Below are 25306 nucleotides of genomic sequence, written 5' to 3' on the forward strand. Positions count from 1 at the left end.
GTTTCTGCCAAAGGAAGGAATCTGTTTTTAGCTCTAGAAACTCCTATAATCTTTACATCTTCATTTATCTTCACAGTGAAAAGGCAACTCCCATTTCTATTGAGACTTGTGATTCTTAAAGAGTAATGTACCAAAGAATTGCCTGGGAAGTTATTAAACATGCCAGTGTCTGGGAACCTCACCCAGTAATCTAATTCAATAAATCTGGTATGGAGCTCAGAAATCTGCATTTTAAGAAAACACCAAGTGGTTTTGCCCCGACTGGTCCCAAGAACACACAGCGGAGCATTCAGTAAAATGTGCCACAGGTGGTGAGGCTGTGAAGAGAGGCACGGCAGCAGGAATGGAGGGAAAGGGAAATAGGGGGCTTTAACATAATCCTCCCTGGCCCATTCTCCAGTCTCATTTCCAGGCTTCTTACATCTGAATCCTTAAACTTTGTATTCAACTCAAACCATGTTATATTTTCCACAGAGCTTTATGTTTTCCATTTTATTATAGACTCTTAACTCCCATGTGAAGTAGAACAGACATTTTACAGAGAAGTGACTAACCCGTATCTGACAGACATCACACGCTATATGTCTGGGCATGGAGTACCTAAAGCTAAGAGCCTCCCACCCCACCTTGTCACTCTGAGGCCTTAATTTTACTTCGTTGAAGGACATCAGGTTCTTCAAATCAGGAACACCGCCACTAGGAACCATCTTCTTCCTCATGATCATTACAGTACTGCTTAACAGCTAGGCGTAGATTGCTACTCCCCTCAGCTTCCAGCAGCTTCTGGGTTTCTTCAAGTGCCTCTTTGCACAACCTGAGAATACAAGGGAACACCTCTTCTTGCTACAAAAACACCTCTCAATTCTCCCATAGCCCTTCACTTTCTCTGGGGAATTTATTTCAAGGAAAGAAAAAAACCTGTTAATAGAGAATATTAACATGGCTGGGCAGCAGGTAAGGAGAAAGAGATACACTGAGAGACATAGCAGTTGAAGGAAAATAGAGTACAAAAGATAAAGGGAAAATAGATTAAGATTTTTAAAGGATCCGTCAAGAGACTTTTCCTATTCAAGCAAAATAGCTCTATTCATGATTATGAAAACAGCCAATGATACACTATTTATTATGTGCTAGTCACTGTTCTAAACACTGCCTGTATGGACTCAGGTGATCCATGCTAACAGTAAACCTCTAAGTAAATATTGTCATTTCATCAGTTTTACAGACAAAGGAAACCAAAACACAGAGAATTTGGGGAGTAGTACAAGTTCAAATATCTAGTAAGTGGCAGGGCCAGAGTTCGAACTCAGAGAGTCTGGCTCTAGAGTTCTCGGCTCTTAACTACTACGCTACATTGCACCTCTTGAAATTCACTCTTCTATGTGAGAAAAACAAATAAGGGCCTGGAAAATACCCAAGGATTCACAATCATGTTGATGCTGAGGCTTGCCATTAATGAATGGCTCCCCAAATGCCTCATTCCAGGAAACTTCTCCCCTGAGAAGCCAATGAAGACTTACCCTAGAACCTGTAGTTTACATTCAGTAGACCTCAAGGCTTCACTTAACTTCGTAATTTCTTCATGCTCTATGGTATTCACTGTCAGGCTTATTTTTATCAGGCTTTGGTTGCTGCTAAGAGTAGAAGAGAGATCCTGACAACAGAGAGAAGTCAAACCACAGTGTTCCAACCTGCAGGGAAGACAGACTAAAGATAAATGAACTTTATCTCATGATAGAAAACGTGCACACAAGCGATCTGTGATCTGGGAGTGTAGGGTAACTCCAGAAGCTCAAAAAATGAGCACAAATAGGGTAAAATCAAGGTATATAATATTCATTATTTCTAGATGTTTTGGGGTTGAATATATCCCTTCCCTAATCATGAATTACAGGTTCATAATTATGGTCCAGGAATAAATAAAATGTGGAAGCACACCAAGGAAAACTGAAGCAACTGAATCCTTAGATTTAAAAACACAGCAACATAAGTAGATTTTAGAAATACGATATTGAGTATTAAAAGTCCAAGTATACAACACAGGGAAACAAACTAAATGTCCATGGACAGAGGAATGAATAAAGAAGATGTGGTACATGTATACAGTGGAATATTGTTCAGCCGTAACAGGAATGAAATAATGCCATTTGCAACAATACAGATGGACCTAGAGATTATCATACTGTGAAGTCAGATAAACACCATATGATATCACTTATAAATGGAATCTAAAATATGATACAAGTGAACTTATCTATAAAACAGACTCCGGACATAGAGAACAATCTTGTGGTTGCCAAGGAGGAGTGGAGGTGGGGAAGGGTTGGATTTGGAATTTGGGACTAGCAGATGCAAACTATTATATATAGCATGGATAAACAACAAGGACCTACTATGTAGCACAGAAAACTATATATTCAATATCCTGTGATAAACCACAATGAAAAAGATTTTTTTTAGTATTTTTTAAAATGTCATATGTTAAAGACATTATGGAGAGTGGGTAAGGTAAATAAATGGCACCATGCCAGTTATGCAAAAAAAATGTATACACCTAAAAACACCAGAGAAGCCCCCAAAGCAACATTACATCTTCTATAAGGTAATACAATTCTATGGCATATTTCAAAAAAACTAGGCAAACTGCCTATAAATGGAAAGAAGACATAGTTAATGGAGATAAATTAACCAACTAATCAACCAACCAGGGGCCTTGCATAAAACAAGGATAACAAAATACCATGAACTGGATCAATGGAACAGAATAGAGAACCCAGAAATAAATCCACACACCTAGAGTCAATTAATCTTCAACAAAGGAGGCAAAAATATAAAATAGGGGGAAAAAAATGGTCTCGTCAGCAAGTGACGCTGGGATAGTTGGACAGCTACATGTAAATCAATGAGATTAGAACACGCCCTCACACTATACTCAAAGATAAACTTCAAATGGCTTAAAGACTTAAATATAAGACAAGACACCATAAAATTCCTAGAAGAGATCACAGGCAAGACATTCTTTGACATAAATTGTACCAATTGTTTTTTTGGTCAACCTCTTCAGTCAATAGAAATAAAAATAAACAAATGGAACTTAATCAAACTTACAAGGTCTTAACAGCAAAGGAAACTATAGATAGATAGATAGATAGATATGTATGTATGTATATGTGTATATATATATGCATGTACATATATAAAGACAAGATACAGAATGGGAGAATATATTTGCAAATGATGTGACCAACAAGGACTTAATTTCCAAAATATACGGACCGCTCATACAACTCAACAACAACAAGACAACCCAATCAAAAAATGGCAGAAGACCTAAATGGACGTTTCTCCAAAGACATACAGATGGCCAACAGGCACCTGAAAAGATACTCAACATGGCTAATTGTTAGGGAAATGCAAGTCAAAACTACAATGAGGTACCACCTGACAACAGAAGAATGGCCATCATTTAAAACTCTACAAATAATAGATGCTGGAGAGAGTGTGAAGAAAAGAGAACCCTCCTACATTGTTGGTGGGAATGTAAATTGGTACAGCCACTATGGAAAAGAGTAGAGAGGTTCCTCAGAAAACTAAAAAATAGAATTACCATATGATCCAGTAATCCTGTTCCCATGCATATATACAGAGAAAATTATAATTTGAAAAGATACATGCACCCCTATATTCATAATTGTGCTTTTTACAATAGTCAAGACATGGACGTAACCTAGATGTCCATCAACAGATGAATGGATAAAGAAGAGGTGGTGGGGAAACAGTCCCAATAATCATGACACAAGGTACATAAATATCACACAAAACAAACCTTATGGTAAAAGCAGATAAGACATAAGACATAAAAGCATTATAAGAATAAAAGCATTAAGAGACATAAAACACTATCAAGAATTCATCAGGAAATAATCATTCTAAATTTGTGGTCACTAATAGAAGTCTCAAATATAGAAAATAAAAACTAACAGAACTACAAAGTGAAATACACAGATCTATAACTATAGCAGAGATTTTAACATATTTTTCACAATAATAGAATTATCTGGAAAAAATCATTAAAAATACCAGATGATTTAAAAAACAGAACTAACAATCTTAACTGATAAAAAATACTGCAACCCACAACTCTTCATAATCTTTCCAAGTGCACTATGGAACACACATTAAAAGCTGACTATATAAGGGCCATGAAACAAGTGTCAACAACTTTTTAAACATTGAAATCATGTACAGTGTATTCTCAGACTACAGTGCCAGAGGTTAAATATAAGAAGATAATAAGAAACTCTTATGTTTGAAAATGAAGTAGTACACTTTAAAATAATCCATATGTTGAAGAAAAAAATCATGTTAAATATTTTAAACTCAAAGTAACAAAAATACCACATATAATATCAAAATTTGTAGGATGAACTTAATGACTTAATGAAGTCTATTGGAAAAGAAGGAAATATTTATGAGATAAACATCCAACTCAAGAATTTAGGAAAAATAATGGCAAAATTAACTCAACAAAAATAGAGAAATATAGTAATTAATGAAACATGGCTATCTAAACACTAGATATGACTTAGAAATTAAGCAGATAATAACAGACACTTGCCAGTAAGTTTTAAGTTTCAGATGAAATGGCTAACATCACTTGCCAGAAGTTCACCAGAAATTTCTGCCAAGTTCAAGGAAGAAATAATTCCAGTTCTACACAGTCTTATGCTAAAATCACACTTGATTGGCTAGAATTTTAAAAATTAAGTCTGACAAAATTGTCAAGAATAGAGTAACAAGAACTCTTACACACTGCCAGTGGTAGCATAATGGGTGTAATCCTTGGAGATATTCCCGATAATAATTCCACTCCTAATTATTTACTGTAGATAAATGTGTACACACCTGTCTTACAATCCATGTATTAAAATGGGCTTCCCAGATGGTGCTAGTGGTAAAGAAAGTGAAATTGAAACTTGCTCAGTCATGTCCGACTCTTTGCTACCCCATGGACTGTAGCCCACCAGGGTCCTCTGTCCATGGAATTCTCCAGGCCAGAATACTGGAGTGGGTAGCTTTTGAACTCCTTTGGCAATGCAGGAGACCCAAGTTAGATCCCTAGGTCAGGAAGATCCTGTGGAGAAGGAAATGGCAACCCATTCCAGTATTCTTGCCTGGAGAATCCCATGGACAGAGGACCCTGGTGGGCTACAGTCCATGGGGTCGCAAAGAGTCAGACATTATTTACTGGAGATAAATGTGTAAACACATGTCTTACAATTCATGTTTTAAAATACTCATAGCAGCACTAATCATTAAAGAAAACAATCCAAAAGTCCACCAGCTAAATAGACTGAGCGACTAAGCCCAGCACAGCACAGAAGAAACCTATAATAAACACAAACCTCAACTAAATAGAGTTGGGAGACCAGAAGGGGGAGCTCTCACACCCTGCAAAGATAGCCCAGCCCAACAAGGACTTCTTTCCTGGCAAGGACTCAGCCAGTGAAAAGCCAGACTCTTGGTTTGCTATAGCCCCACCAGCTTCGTTTTCCTCTCTGTAAACACGTTCTCCTTTCCTTGCCATGTAGAGACTTGCACATGGCTCATCATGGTTGCAGACCCCAAATTACAATTCTCTGCTGATCCTGAATAAATCCATTTTTGCCAGAGAAATACCTGGCAGTGTTGCAGGTTAGCAATAGTTGGTAGTATGGTCATTCATTGGAATCTTTCGTAGCAATAAAAATGAGTAAAAATAGCCACATGAAACAACTAGAGGACTCTTACAATCATACCATTAAGCAAAAAACATAAAAGAATACATAAAGTATGATTTCCCTGTATAGAAAGTTCAAAATCAAGCAAAATTCAAATATATTGTTTATGATTACATATATTATATAAATCTATAGTGGAAAACACAAATTACTACTATAAAAGTCAAGATAATGTTTACTTCTTGAATAGGAGAGAAGTTGTGATTTGGGAGGGATAACTGAGGGGAGTTTAGTTTACTGGGAAAATTCAATATCTGAACCTGACCATGATTGTTACATATTTCCTTTTTAAAAAAACATTAGTTTTATTTACTTTTCTGTATATTTTATTTTATAAATAAAATGTTTAAAATATGATTTGGCAGAGCTTAAAAGTAACAGAAGAAAAAAATTATCGAATGAAGGCCACATTAAAAGAAGTCACAACTGCTAAAAATACACAGGAATATGTAGCATGAGTTAGAAAGATCCAGCAAAAGAAGAGTGAGTTTTAAAAGATTAAAGAATATAGATAAAGAATTATCCATAATTACAGAAAAACGAGAGATCCAACATAAGCATAATTACAGAAAAACGAGAGATCCAACATAAGCATAATTAGTAATTCTGAAAAAAAAATTAAGTCAAATAGATAAGCAGAAACTAAAGATAGGAATGCCTATCGCCACAAAAAAAAAAAAAAAGCACAATCTACATACTTAAATGGCACACCATTTCCCCAGAAAAGTATTATTAAAGAAAATTCAACAAAGGCTAAAGGAAAAATTCGGAGGATATATAGTCCCCCCGCCCCATTTTTTTTTAGAACAGTAAGGATATTAAAGGGGAAGAACCAACTGATTTCAGACTTTTCTACAACCAAATTCAATGCTAGCAGGCAGTGGACTCTTCAGAACTCTTAAGAGGATAACCAAAATATTATGAAGACAACCAAATGTGTTCATTCAGGTTCATCGAAAACTAACATATTTTCAGATATGCAAAAAAATAATATATATCTCTGGACTGCCCCTCAAAATTAAATAAGAAAGATTACTGACTCTATACCCCTCACTAACTCCTGGTCTACATTCCTTAGAGGGGCAGTTTAGTCACCAATTGTGACTATCCCCTGAAAAGCTCATCTCTCTTTGGCTACCTCCTGGGTAATGATTAAGATGAAAGGGATGGCAGCTTCTATAAAAAACTATTTTGAAGTTTCAGGATTGTATTCTGGTCATTCTTGGGCATGATGCTTTTCTCTCCCTAAAAGCAACTCCAGGTGACCCTGACTGGTACACCCTCCAGGTGGCAGGTCAGCCAAAAAAGGACTTTGGGATTCAAACTTAATTCAGATCAGATACCTGGATTCTCTTTTGGACTGACAAGGCCATAGCTCGTGAAAATAACAATCGTTTGGTTGAGTACAATGCTGGACAACTCCCCAACAAGCCAAAATGTGGGATACAACAGGTTTCAACTGTAAAATTGCTTTTGTCCCTCTCCTGCCTTATCCCTCTGGACTATAGGCCTGGTGCTGGTGGGGGATGATTAGAGAAGAAGTGAAGTTATAGACACTGGGATGGGACACACCGAGTTCCTGACTGGGAGGAAGACTAACAGCACTAATACCTGGAGAAAGAACACCTTAGAACCTGAGAGGTTCAGGAAGTGGGAAGAACCACCATGGTTCTCCTTGTCACCCTGGATCCAACACTGCCACCTGACAAATAATTACGTGGTTTGCTTGAGTCAAGCAGCAGCTGGCACCTGGACCCACTGCCCAGTTGTCATGCCTGTCTACATGCTATGAAAACAGAAAATCTCACATGGACATGGCAGGTCCTCAACTATTCTGTTAGGCCTGTGGCCGTCAAAGGCAGACCCCAAATGTAAGATCCCTTTCACAGGGCAACTGGTAATGCAAATTCACTAAGATTCTCTTAATGCTGGAACAGCCTGGATTATGCCACATATGGCAAACAAAGCAGCTGTAACTCCTCAGCGGCACTGCCTGCCCGATACAACCAAAGCAAGGCAATGGTGACCCAAATCAAATATAACAACAAACCCCACATTGGAGCCACCTATGCACCTTCAGGTTATATGTTTGCATGTGGGAAAGTGTAGACCACTGAATGGCTCTTCAATGGTGAAAGCATTGCTTCTGGCCCATCTTTTGCCTCCTTTCTTTATTGCTAATGAGACCAGGAGCAGCAGGTCATTCTAAATTCCCTTTCTTGAATTATAATAAAAAATTGGACACATTGTTCCTTTTATTGTTACTCAGCTGGCAAAGCCCAGGCCCCTGGGGCATGTTTTAAATCAATACTACAAACTGGCCTCATCCTGTGCTTGGAGTCCTGTTGATAGTGACCTTAATTAAATGGCATAGAGACAAACTGAACAAATTTGGTCCCAGCCTTTGCTGGTCTGACTAATCAGAGTGGCCATTGGAGTGGCATATCTGTGCGAAAGTTCACCAGAAGCCAAGACTTCTGTAGAAAACTTTTTCTGTTGTGTAGAAAAATTGGTGGAAATTGTTGGGAGACATTCTTCTATGGCTATGTCACCCTCCTACATGTTTCACTGACAAAAATGCAAGGTCCTGACAACACTACCTGATCGTTTCCTGGGATGTGTGTGCAGTGAGCAACCTTGAGGGATAAAGAAATGTCTCCCTCCAGGACAAAGGGCAGGCTTACTCACTGCTTACTATGAAATGATGGGTCCCCCAAACTCAACGTTCCTCTCCTGGAATGCAACAACTGCCTGTGCAGGCATCCATCTGAGTCCTATACATTGACCCTGTGGGATCTGCGACACAAGGGAAACTGCCAGCAAATATGCCCAATGCTTATGTGGCTATCATCTGAGTAATCAAGTCCTCTGTCTCTGATAGGACCCCACTCTCCTGGCAGGATGCATTAAACAGTAACTGGCTAAAACAGGCAGAATAAAATTAAAAGTCAGACCCAAAAGTAATATCATAATTATTGTGAAATATATATGTATATATAATTTATATGTATTTGTATGTGTGTATGTATTTGTAAGTTGTCAATGGAAACATAGAAAAAGCAACACTTTCTTAGAAGAGCCAGGAAGATATATCATAGTGGCTAGGCTTTCCACATGTAGAGCAAATTTCTTGAACCAGAGGTCAATAATTTATGCTGTGTAAGTAAAAATGTACTAGCCAATACGAATCCATTCAAGATTTAGAGAAAATAAAAATTTAAACATTATTCAACATAAAAAGTACTCAGAACATAGGATTAGATTTTGTTAGATTACAAGCTCCTTGAGACCACAGACAGCATTTTTCCAGGTAGAAAATGATTAGTAAAACCTTTGATTTACTAAGAAAAATTAATTCAAGGACAGATGGAATATCTGAAGGATAATAGAACATAGAAGACCTAAATTAAGCACTATTTACTTAATATATACCGTGTCCAAAGCACTAAGGGGGACACAAAGAAATGTGAAGTGTGGCTTCTATGCTAAGAATCATGTAATACACCGATTTATATATATGAAATTCAGATTTTCATTTTTGAGAATAATTTACCTTCTAGCCCCATTAATTTTTCACCCATTCTGCATATACTAAATTTCTTCTAGGTATACAAGCCACCAAATAGGTATCATTTTCCTAAGGAAAACCGAACTCACCCAAGCCTCTGAATATTGCAGTTTGGATGTCTCAAAGCCTCAAACAGGAGTTTCACTCCATCGTCCTGCAAGTCATTGTTCCCGAGGTCCAGGCTCTGCAAGTTTGGGTTGTTCAAAATAGCAGAAGCCAGATCCAGGCAACATGCACTAGTGAGAACACAGCCCATCAATCTGTGAGAAATAAAAAAGAGAAGTGAGATTTTCAGTTGTGAGGCTTTATTAGTTTATTCTTGGAAGGAACGCCCAGGTGAGCCTTTTTTTCCCTAAGCCTTTTCTATCTATAACCTAGGATGGACACAGGAAGGTCTAATGTTAAACCACTAAAGACAGATGGGATTGCTTAATAAGCAAGAAAAAACCAACAGGTAAAACTGCTTTCTCCCACAAATAGGTTGTTTTCTAGTAAGCTTCCCAAGTCAAGGGTATAAACACTTATTTCTACCTCTGCCAAAAAAAAAAAAAAAGGATCGGATATAATTTTCCTGAGGAATCCACAGATCTCTATGCCTTCGGTTCCTAATATATTTTTGAAATTAAACTGCAGTCAAGGAATCTAAAAGTACTGTTTCCAAAGAAGAAAGAAGCAAGCTACATACAAAAAGGGATTTCCTTCAAGTCCTTTGTAGGACATTCAAGAGCATTCACGATCTGGCCTTTCTTTCTCTTTCTGTATTTTGTCCCCACCCTATTTTCCAACCATACACATCCATTTACCCTACCCCAAATATATCACATCTACCTGCATTCCCCATCTTTTCTCTCTGCCTAGAGTATCTGCACATAACAAAATCCTCTTTATCTTTCAAGCCTAAATTAAATAAGTTTCCTCTGTTTCATTCCTCGCTCCTTGGGACTTTTGCCACATCCTTATAACAGCATATGAAATCTATTATAATTGGCTTTGTATTTATTTCCCTGCTGTCAGCACTTTGTAAGTTACCTTAGGACAAGTGCGTAACCTTAGAGATAGCCGTTAGTTCCCTGAGCATCTAGTTCATATCTGATGTAAAGATTGCTTGAGAGAATAGGCATGCCTGCAGAGGCTTTGAAAGTGGCTAAGAAGGCACAAATTTGTCTATGTGTTTACAGCAGTGCTTAGGAGAAAAATGCAGGCTAAGCAAACAACTTGTGTGCATAGGCCACATAGAAATTATATCTCTGTAGCTGAAATGAAGGCACTGGATTTAATGATAAACTCCATGAAGTAAATTTCTGTCTTCCAGGTGAATAATAATAAAAGAAACCAGAAAATCACATCGTAACCCATATCATATACATTTTCTCAGAGGAAGTACAGGTACTTATTGAATCCAAGAGTTCAATCACCTCAGGGTTTATAGAAATCACAATCAACTATTAAACTCATTTGAAAATTTGGTTATCATAAGTCAATCCAATCTGGCCAAACACTTCTAGGTATCCCATCGATCTTCAGTTTCTAGGAAAACAGTGTTGGGCTTAGACCCTTAATGACTCACCCAGGCTATTAGTCCCATGGGAGGCCCTAGTGGGGAAGTGAGATTTCTAAGTGACATCTCTTATTCTTGCTTCACTTGAGCCACAATATTTACCTAATGAAATACTATGTATTATGTAGCCATTAAAATAAATAGATAATTATATGTAAGTATTTAAATGAAATACTACATTTATCTGAAATACGATCACGTAAAAAGGAAACCTTAAAGTCATGTAATCACAATTATACGTACACATATTATGCAAATGTTTGTGTACCCACTCCCAGAGTAAGACAGACTATAATGGAATTAAAAATGGTTTCTGCTTAAGAATGATTGGATTCTTGGATACTCTTAAAAACTTCATTCCCAGTTTCTTTCAAAGTTGACCTAAGTATAAACCTGAGTTTAAGAAAGAAAAACTAGTAAAGCACAATTCAGCTTCCTGGATTTAGGTAGAAGACACACAACAGACTCCCTGAAGCACAACCGAGGCAACAATGAAATGGCTACATACAGTTCAACCTGAGGTCTCTGACCCTCCTTAACCGAGGGAATGAGGGAAGTTGACTGTAATTACTGTAGTAATTGTTTAACAAAAATCTGATGAATAGACTCCTCCAGCTTTTCTCATGCAGAATGAGAGAGAATTACTGTGTATTCCTCTCTGACAGATACTCTGCTCTCAGAATTCTTTTCCCATCTCCCCTGCCCTCCCAGTACGTAAAGCTACACAAAAATAAGGTCACAGAGCACCTACTCCAGGTCTTGAAGACTGCAACTTGGATGCCGAAAGGCATCACACAGAAGCTTTACTCCATCGTCTTGTAGGCAGTTTGACCCCAGATCCAGATGCTTCAGGCTCTTGTTGTGCAGGAGAGAGGCTGAGAGAGATTCACTGCTGAGTGAGGTGAAATGGCAGTGCCTCAGCCTGTGGGTGGACAGTGTGAGGAGAGATGGAATCACTGCTCTGCTACTTAGATTTGTACATCTTTGAAGAGGTTTCTAAGCCCCTATCTTCTTGCCAACCCTCCATCTATCTCAGATCAAATACCCTCCTTCCTCATTGCCTCTTTGGCTGTCTCACTTGGGATCCTTAGGTTTGTGCCGAATTTGGCTTCAAACTGGATTCTTGTTCTTCAGAATTTTTCTTACTAAAAAGAACATGCTAACTTCCCTACATTGTACGTAAATATAGTATCCTATTACAGAAGCAGCTCTGTGGAGCAGAGGAGCAGGCAAATGGAGTAGAATAGGCGGAATCATAATTAAATGAGGACTTTCTGTACATATTAAATGCGGCATTTCCAATCAGAACAGAAAAGATACATTATGCCATAAATGATTTAGGGTTAATGTCCTTTATGTAGGGGACATTTAATGTCCCCTAATATGTAGGGCAAGGTAAATTTAAATCTTATGACAAAATTAATTTGGAATAAGTGTTAAAAATTAAGCCATGGTGGCTCAAATGGTAAAGAATCCACTTGCAATGTGGAAGACCTGTGTTCGATCCTTGGGTTGGGAAGATCCCCCAGAGAAGAGAATGGCTACCCACTCCAGCGTTCTGGCCTGGAGAATTCCATGGACAGAGGAGCCTGGAAGGCTGACTTTTACAAGCCATAATGAATATGAAAAAGATGACAGACGTGGGCTTCTTTTTAATATATTAAACAATTCTATTAAGTCATGAAGGGGAAGATAATTCAACTTCACGAAAGTTTTAAACTTCTATATTCTAAAAATAACCATAAAGAAAGTTAGAAATACAACAGGTACGTTATTTATAATATATAAAAATAATAGTGATAATGTATATGTGACATTAATAACCATAATAGATATAACAAAAAAAAAATCAGGGGAAAGCTAAGCCTAGTAAGAGGAAATTTCTAGAATAGTAGAAACCAAAAAATTTAAAAAGATGTTCAACACAAATAATTTTTAAAGTTATTTTCAACTAATTAATATTGATAAAGAATCTTGTATAGGTTGGTGCAAAAGTAATTGCGGGTTTTGCATTGTTGAAATTTGCCATTTGATATTGGAATACATTCTTAAATAAATGTGATTATGTTATACATCTTTTTAATGCACCTTTCTTACTTTATGTTTTTTTGCTAATGACTTATTAATTGCTGGTTATTTTATATTTATTTTAGACTATGGAATTGATGTTAGTCAAAAAGCACATTCGAGCAATTTTCTTATTTAAATTCAAAATGGATCATAAAGCAACGGAGACAACTCACAACATCAACAACACATTTGGCCCAGGAACTGCTAATGAATGTACAGTGCAGTGGTGGTTCAAGAAGTTTGTGCAAAGGTGACAAGAGCCTTGAAGATGAGGAGCATAGTGGCTGGCAATCATCGAAGCTGATCCTCTTACAACTACATGAGAAGTTGCCCAATGTTGACCATTCTATGGTCATTCAGCATTTGAAGCAAATTGCAAAGGTGAAAAAGCTCAAAAAGTGGGTGCCTTGTGAGCTGACCAAAAATCAAACAAAATCATTGTTTTGAAGTGTTGTCTTCTCTCATCCTATGCAGCAACATGAACTCACACACTTCTCATGTTACCTAACAGCAATGAACAGTACTGTCACATCATAACCCAGCCATACCATGGAATACTGTCTTTGTTTAATGGTAGTGATACATATTTAACTGTTTGGAGCCCAGAATATAGAGTTGGATGGGTGGACTTTAGTTCTAAATACATCATTTTCTTGTAAGCATTATGCAAGTTGCATAACCTTTCTAAGCCTCACAATCCTCACCTATTCAGGGAGGCACTTAGAACTCAGGTGACCAATTTGACACCAACGGGTACTTCTCTGCAGGTTAAATTTTGCACAGGGCCCAGCAGAGAGTACGGTCACAATATATGGCAATTATTAATATCATCACCCTCATCATCTTCATCATTGTAGACAACAGGGAAAAAGCAAGGGACATAATATGTCCAAAATATTTTCCTAGTTTAAATATATTTCAAAATGTTATTACATGGGAATGATGAAAACTAGCAGGCACTAGGACTTCCCTAGTGGTCCAGTGGCTATGACTCTGCACTCCCAACACAGGGAGCCTGGGTTTGATCCCTGGTCAGGGAACTAGATCCCACAAGCTGCAACTAAGAGTTCACACGCTGCAATGAGGATTGAAGATCCCAAATGCCACAACTAAGACCCAGCATGGCCAAGTAAATAAAAATAAAAAAATATATATATTTTAAAAACTAGTTGACACTTACACTAGGCTCTGTAGAATGCACTGTGGATGTTTCAAGGCCTCGCTCATAAGCTTTACTCCACCATCTCCCAAGATGTTGTCCGCCAAGCATAAATGTGTCAGCCTTTTGTTGCTGATGAGAACCAAAGACAGATCCTCACAACAAGCTACTGTGAGGCCACAGCTTTCTAAGCTGAAGCAGAAATACAGATGAAGAGGGGTCAGTCAAGTCCCAAAGTGCATGCTTCTCTCCCCTTTTAGAGGGAAGTTAGTTGGTACTAACAACCTCTACATCTCTACTATAGAAGCAACCTCATCAAACCTACTTAAATCATGAATTCCATTGCAGCCATGGACAAGGTATGGTGAAACAAAATACAAGAGGACAGAGAAGAAGGCTGGAAAAGAATGAAAATAAGACATCTCTCATAAACAAAAGAAATGTCTAAAAGTCAAGTGAAAGGGGGAAGGAGGTAGAAGGAGGAGGTCATCCAAGATTGACAAATGAGCCAATTAATATCAAGACCCACTCAGTTCATAAGTTAAAAAAAAACAAAACTGAACAAAATGTCTCTGTAGAAAACAGTACAGAAAGACTCACGACAGTTTCTCCAGGTTACACTTTGGATGCATTAAGCCCTCGCACAACAGCTTCACTCCGTCATCCAATAGATTATTAGTTGACAGATTCAGAGACAACAGGCTCTGGCTTCTCACAAGAGCCTTAGAGATATTCAGACAACAAACCGTAGTTAGGTTGCAGGATTCCAAGCTGGAAAACGATACAGAAAAATAGAAACGACCACTTCTTAGAATTATAACCCCAACTCACTCAGCCACAGAGTGTGGTTTCCCGGTCTTCGGGACCTGTTCTGAAACCCAGCTTCCCTACACAGAATGAGGGTGATTTATCTAAAGCACAGGGCTCTGACAGACAGTTAGGAAGGGGAGGGGAGGAAGCTTGTCTCTCCCATCCCTACCTCCCCAATTCCCTACAAAAAATGTATGAAAGCATTCAGAAAAGTATTTTCAAATAATAAGTTTTTTTTGGGGGGGGGGTGGAATTTAACAACAACATGAAGAAGGTAGACAGAAGGATGGCTGTATCCTTGCACACTTTGACTTCTGAAACAGAACTGAGATGGGCATGAAACCAGGGGTGAAAGCTGAACCAACCATAAACTACTGTCAAGATTTCATTTATTCATGGCAGCCAATCTGTGTTTTTCTGAGTAACTTTGTCCTTAGTGAAAATAAGAAGTAAATTAGAAATAAAATTAAGTATTTCTTAAAAGAGGAAGAGAAACAACAAGAAAATTAAAGTGCACGTAGAGCACTTATTTTTACAGACTCGTATTTACACACAACTTGGGCTTTAAACATGGCTGAGAGTAATATCAGCTATTTGTAAGCAGCGTCAGGCAGTAGCATTCCTGGAACTTGGACTTGTTCTACTTATTCCCTTTAATCAGGGACTTATCAACTTGAGTCCCTTGAGAACTGGTTCTCTACATCAAAATCAGGGTACAGAGAGGTAGGCTGAACAGGAGCAGCTCCGTCCTCGGTCCAGAATTAGTCCTTAGTGGATGACCTGGAACATGACCTAAAGCTGAAAAACCTCAGCTTGTTCTGAAAAGTTGTTATGGACTGAACTGCCCTCCCCAAATTTGTATGTTCCCTGTCCAGGGGCCTCTAAGGAGGTAATTAAGGTTAATGAGGTCATAGGAGTAGACTCCCTAATTCAATAGAACTGGTGTCCTCATAAGAGGAGGAAGAGACACCAGGAGTGAGTACATGGCCAAAAAGGCCACGTGAAGACAAAACAAGAAGGCAGCCATCTATAAGCAAGGGAGAGAGGCCTCACCAGAAACCAGCTCTGCCAGCATTTGATCTCGACCTTCCAGCTTCCAGAACTGTAATAAATTTGTGTTTTCTAAGCTTGCCAGTCTGTGCTATTTTGGGTATTTTATTATGGGATCCTGAGTAGATTAATGCAAAAAGATATTGTATCAGCAGCCAACAAGGCAGTTAGGGAAACAAGGGAAATCTTATAAACTATGTATGGATAGAGCTCTTCCAGACAGAAAAGATATTCAAATATTATGGGATGAGTGGATAAAATATTAAGGCTTAACAGAAAAAGATACATTATACTAAGGGACAGAAAATAAGCACAAGTATAAAAAACAAAACTAGGAAACAGAAGAAAATGTTTAGAAAGGCTTCTTTTACATTTTAAATGTATAGGACGATGCAGATTCTGTGAAACAAGAATAGCACATCAGAAGTGAGAATGCTTCACATGGGTTCAATCAACCAAAAAAACAAAAACAAAGGAAAAACAAAAACAACAGAGAACTGAAATCTGTATCTGACATAATAGAGAAAAATCAACATAAATAAATCTAAGAAACTCCCCTAGAAGGAGAGGATAAAAGATTAAGAGGACAATAGTAATTCTTAGAAAAGTAAGAATTATATAGGAAGAAAGCTACAGCCATTGACTATCAGTTCAGTTCAGTTCAGTCGCTCAGTCATGTCTGACTCTTTGCGACCCCATGAATCGCAGCACGCCAGGCCTCCCTGTCCATCACCAACTCCCGGAGTTCACTCAGACTCATCTCCATCAAGTCGGTGATGCCATCCAACCATCTCATCCTCTGTCGTCCCCTTTTCTTCCTGCCCCCAATCCCTCCCAGCATCGGGGTCTTTTCCAATGAGTCAGCTCTTTGCATGAGGTGGCCAAAGTATTGGAGTTTCAGCTTCAGCTTCAGTCCTTCCAAAGAACACCCAGGACTGATCTCCTTTAGAATGGACTGGTTGGATCTCCTTGCAGTCCAAGGGACTCTCAAGACTATCAGATGCTCTTTGAAGAGAGACACAGAGACAGCACATGCAAGAGAGTGAGCCCTGAAGTCATTTTTAAAAATTCAAAGAAATCATTTCTGACAGGGAAAAAACAAAGGTTTCCAGCAGTTCAAAAGTTCAGTTCAGTTGCTCAGTCGCTCTGTTGTGACTGACTCTTTGCAAACCCCATGGACTAAAGCATGCCAGCCTTGCCTGTCCATCACCAACTCCTGAAGCTTGCTCAAACTCATGTCTATTGAGTCAGTAACGCCATCCAACCATCTGGTCCTCTGTCATCCCCTTCACCTCTTGCCTTCAATCTTTCCTAGCATCAGGGTCGAAAGTAACAAAATGTAAAACTAATTTTAAAAAATTCTGAGAACACTAGTGAGAAAGTCTGGGAAGGTGCAGCTGAAGTGGCAGATTCTTCTCAGACTTCTCTTTAGAAACCTAGATGTTAGAAAGTAAGGTAGCTAAGTCAAAAAAAGTCAGTTCTCTGTGCAGAACAGAGTGGAGACCTGAGACCCAGATATGCTGTCATTCATCTATGAAGGCAATCCAAGGATATAAAGGAAGTTGGCAAATGTATCATTCACACACCCTGCATGAAAACATTAGTTTAGGAAACCAGAATTGAAAGAGACACATGTACCCCAATGTTCATCGCAGCACTGTTTATAATAGCCAGGACATGGAAACAACCTAGATGTCCATCAGCAGATGAATGGATAAGAAAGCTGTGGTACATATACACAATGGAGTATTACTCAGCCGTTAAAAAGAATTCATTTGAATCAGTTCTGATGAGATGGATGAAACTGGAGCCGATTATACAGAGTGAAGTAAGCCAGAAAGAAAAACACCAATACAGTATACTAACACATATATATGGAATTTAGGAAGATGGCAATGACGACCCTGTATGCAAGACAGGGAAAGAGACACAGATGTGTATAACGGACTTTTGGACTCAGAGGGAGAGGGAGAGGGTGGGATGATTTGGGAGAATGAGATTCTAACATGTATACTATCATGTGAATTGAATCGCCAGTCTATGTCTGACGCAGGATGCAGCATGCTTGGGGCTGGTGCATGGGGATGACCCAGAAAGATGTTATGGGGAGGGAGGTGGGAGGGGGGGTTCATGTTTGGGAATGCATGTAAGAATTAAAGATTTTAAAATTTTAAAAATAAAAAAACTAAAATTAAAAAAAATAATAAAAAATAAAAATAAAAAAATAAATACTAAAAAAAAAAATAAAATTGTACTAGCCAATGGTGCAATGAATCAAAATTAAGATTTTATACAGTGAGAAAGGTGAGTTTAAGAAAACAAAACCAAAAAACTAGCAGTATACACTGATTAAAAAATTTATAAAATTAAGTCTAAATAATTGCTGCAATCATGTGTGTTGCCATGATAGAAAGTTTTAGAAGAGTTCAAAAGGTAGACTATCTAGCCCTTGTAATCCTAGATTAAATGAACATACTGGAAATTATATGACAGAGGTATACTAAATGTATTGCTTTACATGGAGTATTTTAAATGCTGTAATCGTGTTGAATTTGATCAAGCATACATATGAGGGGGAACCCTGAAGAGTAATAACTAATAATTACCAATTAAAAGCAGGCACTATAATTTGCTGGACATGAAACAAAATGTAGCTCATTTATGAATCAAGAAATAGAAGTGGTACTGAAACGTTAAAAAATGCTTTTGACTGGAGATATAAAGAGTACATGCCCTCGAGTCCCTTTGTTCATAATCTATTTTGCTCTTATCTTTTCCATATTATAAGTTTGAGTTTCTTAATCCCTTTTCTTTGTGCCAATTAATAGAATTTCAGCTATGGACCTCCTAATGCTTGATGAATGAAATATCAGCCTCATAAAAAGAAAATGATCCCTCTTTCCCTTGCATCTGCAAAGAAAAGCAGATGGTATCATAGATCAGAAAATATTTTGTAAGAATATTTTTGCTGTGTTTTATTGTTTTGTCATAACAAGGGAATCTCATAGGGTACCTGAACCTTACTGATTGTTGCTATGTCTTGTGAGAACAACCATTAAGTGCTTTTAAGTCTGTAATTTTGATTGCCCTGTGTAATAATGTCTTTCTTTCAATACTCAAATTGATATTTTGGAATTCCTAAATGTTACAAATATTGAAAGAATTTTGTTAAATCAGAAAAAAGATTTATCAGTACTCTCATCTCACATTATGATAATAAAAATAATTTTCTAGAGTTTAAAGGCTCTGTCTTATTATTAATATGTAATATCAATCACCAGTGACTCAACCAAAAGGGAAGGTGAGAGCTGAGGTTTGTGACTCCATACTTAACTCCTAAATAATGAACCAGCAAAACAGAGAAGATGCACTCACTTACTTTCAGGTCTTGCTGGAGAACCAGTCTCTTAATGTTGCCACTAAAATGAGGCCCTTGGCTGAAAACTTCCAAAGCCCCTTTACAGTAGACACATTATAAGTTTTATTCTTTTGTTGTTCTTATTGATTGCTGTCTGTGGCTCTTATGAGTTGTCATGGGACACTGGTCCATAAAATAGTCCTTAGGCAGTGGGACTGAGAGGAAGGAATCTATGCTCCTAGAATAAGTTATCTTAGTTCAAGAGGTGGTCAGGGTAGAATTTTATCTGATGGAAGCTGCTACAGCTTCATTCATGAGTTGAGACCCAGTGGAGTTAAGCTCTCCTATGCTACAGGATTATGGTAAGAAAACTGCCACTCAAAAGGCATCACCCAAGAAAGCCACCATTCCTCAGTGAGAAGGACCTGCTGTCCTAGAGCATGAACTCTTGGGGAGCTCAGAACAGCTGTCTGAGTGTATTTTTCTTTTCTAAAAATGCGTGTTTAATTTGCAGGTTATTTCTTTTTGTTGCTGAGTGTGAGATGAGTTTTCTGATATGAACTAGAAATTGAGATAAGCAGAATGGAGTTGTTGCCAAAGCAAAATGGTTGCAGAAGTTGTCTGTTACCCACATAGGGGCTGAATGTACCACAGGTGCCAGGGAAATGATGCTCACAAGAGAAAGGGCCTTTACATTAGTGGGATAGGCTTCATGGGCCTGTTCTAAAGTGAAAGAAAGTGAAGTCGCTCAGTCGTGTCCGACTCTTTGCGACCCCATGGACAGTAGCCTGCACCAGCCTCCTCCAAGCATGGGATTTTCTAGGCAAGAGTACTGGAATGGGTTGCCGTTTCCTTTTCCAGGGAATCTTCCCAACCCAGGGATTGAACCCAGGTCTCCCACATTGTAGACAGACACTTTACCGTCTGAGCCACAAGCAAGGTAAATCATGGGATAAGTAAATTTGGTCCAAAATTTGAGACTTAAAATGTCTATGGGACTTCTCCCTAATTTTACGAAAGTGAGAAATAAAAATGCACACATGGTTTTTTAGATCACATAAGGTTTTCCATTTCTTTAACAAATCTAAATAAAAGAACTTAAATATCTTACAGTTATCTTATAGATTATGCTAATATTTAAAGAATATAAATGTAAATCTGTGTGTATAATTTAAATGAGTTAAATAAATGACATCTTTATAAAATTATAATTTTATAAATCTTAGAATCAGATAATAATATAAACATCATGATATCTGGGTTAAGCTTTGAGATATAAAACTTTTGCTAAATTCGTAGTAACAGTGATTATACTATCCTTAATGTCAAATATATTTTCTAAACCTACTCATTGATTTTGGAGGCTCAGAGTAATGTAACATTTTAAGAATTAGTAATGTGTGCTTATCTAAACACGTATACAGAAGTTAAACTTCAAAGACAGAAAATAAATTACATTCTTACAATAATCTGTTACCATTTCTTGTTCATATTACTCAAATTATAGTAGCAAAATCTTACAGTTCCCTTATAGATCAAATAATTCCCCCAAATCAGTGAATTGTCTTATGTCCCATATTATTTGCATTTTTAAAAGTTAGGGCTTAAATGTTTAAATGATACTTCATTTAAACCTTATTTGGGGTGATTATGAAGCTGTATAAATATACATATGAAGGTTTATTAAAACTGATGAATGAAAGATTTTTGTAAGAGAGAAGAGAGGATTGGTAGTTCAGTTGTCAAGTCTCTGCCTGCTGTATCACCTATGCAGATGGCAGAACTTCTAGTTTCAAAGTGTATACCCTCACTTTGCCAAAGTCTGTGCATGTTTATCATGACTCATTATGCTTTCCGCTCTTAAGGACTGTAAACAACTGTAATAAACTGCAAGTTCCTCAATCCTGGAAAAGCAAACATTTCTACTGGACCATATGCACTCTACCTATTAATATTATAAAGTATTCTGTTCTACTTAATAATAGAGCCAAGACTGTGGATATTTGACATTCTCAAGTACCTTCTGTTTATAACTGGCAACTAGTCAGTTTCTTCTAGCAACCATTTTAGATGCTCCCTTTCTAGAATGTTAGTCCTCTAACTCAAAACCTTTGAGGATCTAACGGGTGTTTTGCATTTATACCATTTTAGCATTCCTCAGGTGGCTGTTTGGTGGAACCAATGATTGCTCCCTCACCTTGCTTGTAACCACAACAGCAGAGTATAGGCAAACTAAGACAGGATTCTGGGCACAATTAGGCAGTAAATGCATGTCCAAGATCCCCGCTCCCATGTGTTCAACATATTTTAAGAGCTACCCTGTTATCACAATGTGGAAGAAGTTATTAAGACAGGGAGACAAGATCTTTCTCCTCTTGTGGGGGAAAACCTTTGATAAATATCAGAGTGAAATATTCACATGAAAATTAGTGATTGTGTGTACCTTTCCAATATGTTCATTTGCAAGGGCTGATATGAGTCTCTTTACAATTTAAATCATTTTAAAACACTATTTCCAAATTTGCCAAGTCCCTGTAGCAATTGGGGATCATATTTGGTGAAACAGACTGGCAGAGACCCACTAATTTATCAATGCTTTCGCTGCCCACATCATCTACATTCAGCAGGGAGAGTAAAACATCAAAATGCAACTCTAAATGTTAATCTCAGCATGATCTATGCCTAAACTAGACAATCGTGGCCACTCAAGCTGTTTCTAACTCTCATAACAGGAGGCCTAAAGCAAACACAGAACTGGAGTTTTTCCTAGGAACATTTCATGATATGAAATGTTTATGAGACTGATTACTCCCCAGTGGCCACCCACGCTGAGAGAACATCCAGTCCTACAGAATATAGTGTTAGACAATATACAAAGCTCTGATGACTTCTGCCTCCAAACATTCTATGCACTGGTGCAACAGCCCTATAATAGTTGACTCGGAGAAATGGTTTCCTATTTGAAAGTCTAGTAATTGGGCCTACATCAAGGTTCATCAGTGGAATGCCTTATTCAAATCTCAACTGATGAAAGGAATCTTATCAGTCCTGCTGACCTGTCAGGTGCCAAGGCATTTTTCTTGGCTCCCACTACAAGAAAACATCTTTCCCTCTGTTTAACAACCCTTTGCTGCTAATATGTTTTATGCTTGGATACAGGAGAAATTTCGTGACCTAAAATGTCCTTGTAGTTGGTAAAACCAATACCGTAGGCTGGCCTGCTGACAACTGAACTCTACCCATGATCAAGAGTTAACCAAAAACTTTGCAGATATCCTGTGAATTTCATCCTGTAAAAACTGGTGAGACTTTAAAAAAATCCCAATGATATTTTTGCCTACTGTTGATTTCTCTTGTTTTTGTCCACATAGAGATTATAATTTGCTCCCTACAAATACAGCCTTACCTTGGCCCTTCATGTATCAAGGTTCAGTCTTGCTCCCCTGAACTGAACCTAAGGATTTAAAAAACTTCTAAGGTAAAACTTACTGTAATGATTTTTTTGTTTTTCTTTTTTGGTTGTTTTTCTTTCGTGAGAAGTTGATTTAAGTGCCTTTCCTTGGAAAATAAGATCTTTCTTGAAATCTGTTACACAATGTGGAGACCAAGTATGACTGCTAACCTTCTCACTTTTGTAAAGAAAGTCAGGCCTGTCAGTAGTGTGTGAAAGCTAGCAAGTACCTTGACAGCTGCTGCACTGATCTTCCTCAACTTTCTGACCTGGTCACTGTGTTGCAATTATAAGGTAAGGGGATTCATTATCCAAAATGAAGTTAAAAAAATTTAGCCACCACAGCATCGCACACCCCACCCACTGTTGGTGCATTCTTTTCTGTGAGAGTTCAAAGATACAGTGAGTATGCCTGCATTTAAATATGAAAAACTTACAAATTCTGGGTCTGCTCCCATTTTTTCCCCCAGACTTAGAAGATGGAGACACAGAGAATTATACAATGGAGTTCGTCAGTGGGGGAGGTGGGAGGAGTTGTAGGTCCTGCTGAGAGGAAAGACGCCTGAATCTACTAATCCCTGCTATTTCGTATCAGGAAAGTAAATTTAAGTTAGCCCAAAGAATAGCAAGTCCAGGCTGTAAGAGTCTATTTGGACAGACAAAAGTCTCAGTTATAAACACACACACACAAAAATCATGATTTACCTTAGATTCTGTAGTTTACAGTCTGGGTGTTTCAAGGCTTCACATAATGACTTCACTCCATCATCCCCTATATCAGTCCCTTTCAGGTCAAGATGTATCAGATTCTGATTGTGGGTCAAAGAACCAGAGATACCCTGACAAACGTCAGGGAAAGAAGTAAATCTCAACCTTCAGAAGAAAAAACACACAGGAGAGATTACATCATCATCTCTGTCCCTGATTACAACATCCTTTTCTTTTCAAGCCCAGCTCTTAGACACTATCTAACTATATCTACCATCTCTTATCTGACACTAGGTTTCTTATATTCCAGGTCAAGATCATATGCTCAGGATTCAGCATGCTGCCTAGGAAAAAAACTGGGTTATGACTTAGATGTCCATTGTATCCTGACAACCAATACTCTCAATTTTTTTTTTCAACCTTGAAGGAAAAGAAGGTGTAACATAAGGAAAGCAGAAGAGGGGTTTTTTTTTTAACTCTTCAGTCTCAGGAACGATGACCAAATATTATTGGGGCTATTCCAAATACTGTATTACAACATTAATTCACAACATTAATCCTTTAAATAAGCCAACGTGAGTTCACAGTTAATATCAACTATTTGATATGAATAATTAGCAAAACACATTTTTTTTCAAAATATTTCCTGTCATCTCATGGGCTTTGTTAGGTAGAGAGAGAGACAGCAGAAAGCAAAATATGAAGTAAGTTAAATCGGCCAATTTTTAAATTTCCATCTCCTAACTTTGTCAGAGACTTAAGACTGGGTCCTCCAGTGCCACTGCTGGCCCCAAATGCCCAGTATAGTCATACTTCTAACCGTTCAGAAACCTCTGTGATATCATCTCCCTTCACTTTTGCAGATCACTCACCCTTCACCCTCACCCCTCATCTAGCCAAGCACACCAAAAGAATAAAGCTTTATACCCATTTAGACTGCTAGGTATCATCATATAGTAAAGGTGCCTAATGCACTCACTAAACCTAAGTTGAAAGTACAATCCCCTTGTCAGGGAAAAGGGATTTGAGTAAGTAAGGTGACACTAAGGTAAGAAAGACTGAGAGCCGTCTGCATGGTGTTATCCCCCATAAAAGACTCTCACATTCTAAAAGAGGGAGCCATTTAACCCCAGAGAAGACACTGCATGCTGCATCGCCTCCATTGTGTCTAACTCTTTGCTACCCCCTTGGACTGTAGCCCAGCAGGCTCCTCTGTCCATGGGATTCTCCAGGCAAGAATACTGGAATGGGTTGCCATGCCCTCCTCTACGGGATCTTCCCGACCCAGGGATCAAACCCATGTCTCATATTTCCTGCATTGGTAGGCAGGTTCTTTACCACTGGCGCCAACTGGGAAGCCCTAGTATCAGCTGTTGTTGAGATCTGAGTTGGTGGCATCCAGTGAAGGGTCACCGTGGGTGAGATGAAGGCAGGTAAGTGAAAAGGACTTAACTACTTCATCATCACATATGGGCAAATGTCAACATTTATAAATATATGCAAGACCAGACTTCATCTACTTACTTGAGATTCTAAGGGAAATATTTAAAGGGAAGCCTGTTTCCCGAAAAAAGAAATTCATCTCCAGTGCTAATGGAAACAACAAGTCTCAATTATTTGTTCAGCATTCACTACATAGTACTGAGCACCAATCAGGCATTGGGCACATTGATGGGCATTGAATACAGAGAAAAATAGGATCGGTTCCAGCTCCTGGTGGAGCCGACAGACAAGAGAGAGATGTGAACAAGCAAATGTTAAAAAGTGGTAGGGTATCTAAAATAAAATGAAGAT

At 38.1% G+C, this 25306-nt stretch overlaps 1 protein-coding gene across 1 annotated transcript in view; it reads right to left on the bottom strand.

Moving 5' to 3' along the window:
• Positions 1-458: 458 nt before the first annotated feature.
• Positions 459-25306, bottom strand: part of NLRP14 (NLR family pyrin domain containing 14) — a 35418-nt gene continuing 10570 nt past the window's right edge. The window contains exons 5-11 of the mRNA XM_069554175.1: positions 23510-23677; positions 14736-14906; positions 14157-14327; positions 11658-11828; positions 9438-9608; positions 1521-1691; positions 459-814 (exon numbers count right to left, since the gene is read on the bottom strand). Of these exons, the coding sequence (XP_069410276.1) occupies positions 697-814; positions 1521-1691; positions 9438-9608; positions 11658-11828; positions 14157-14327; positions 14736-14906; positions 23510-23677 (1141 nt within the window). The 3' untranslated portion in view covers positions 459-696. The remainder of the gene's footprint in view (positions 815-1520; positions 1692-9437; positions 9609-11657; positions 11829-14156; positions 14328-14735; positions 14907-23509; positions 23678-25306) is intronic.

Source organism: Ovis canadensis, chromosome 15 (assembly GCF_042477335.2).
Source record: "Ovis canadensis isolate MfBH-ARS-UI-01 breed Bighorn chromosome 15, ARS-UI_OviCan_v2, whole genome shotgun sequence".
NCBI lineage: Eukaryota > Metazoa > Chordata > Mammalia > Artiodactyla > Bovidae > Ovis > Ovis canadensis.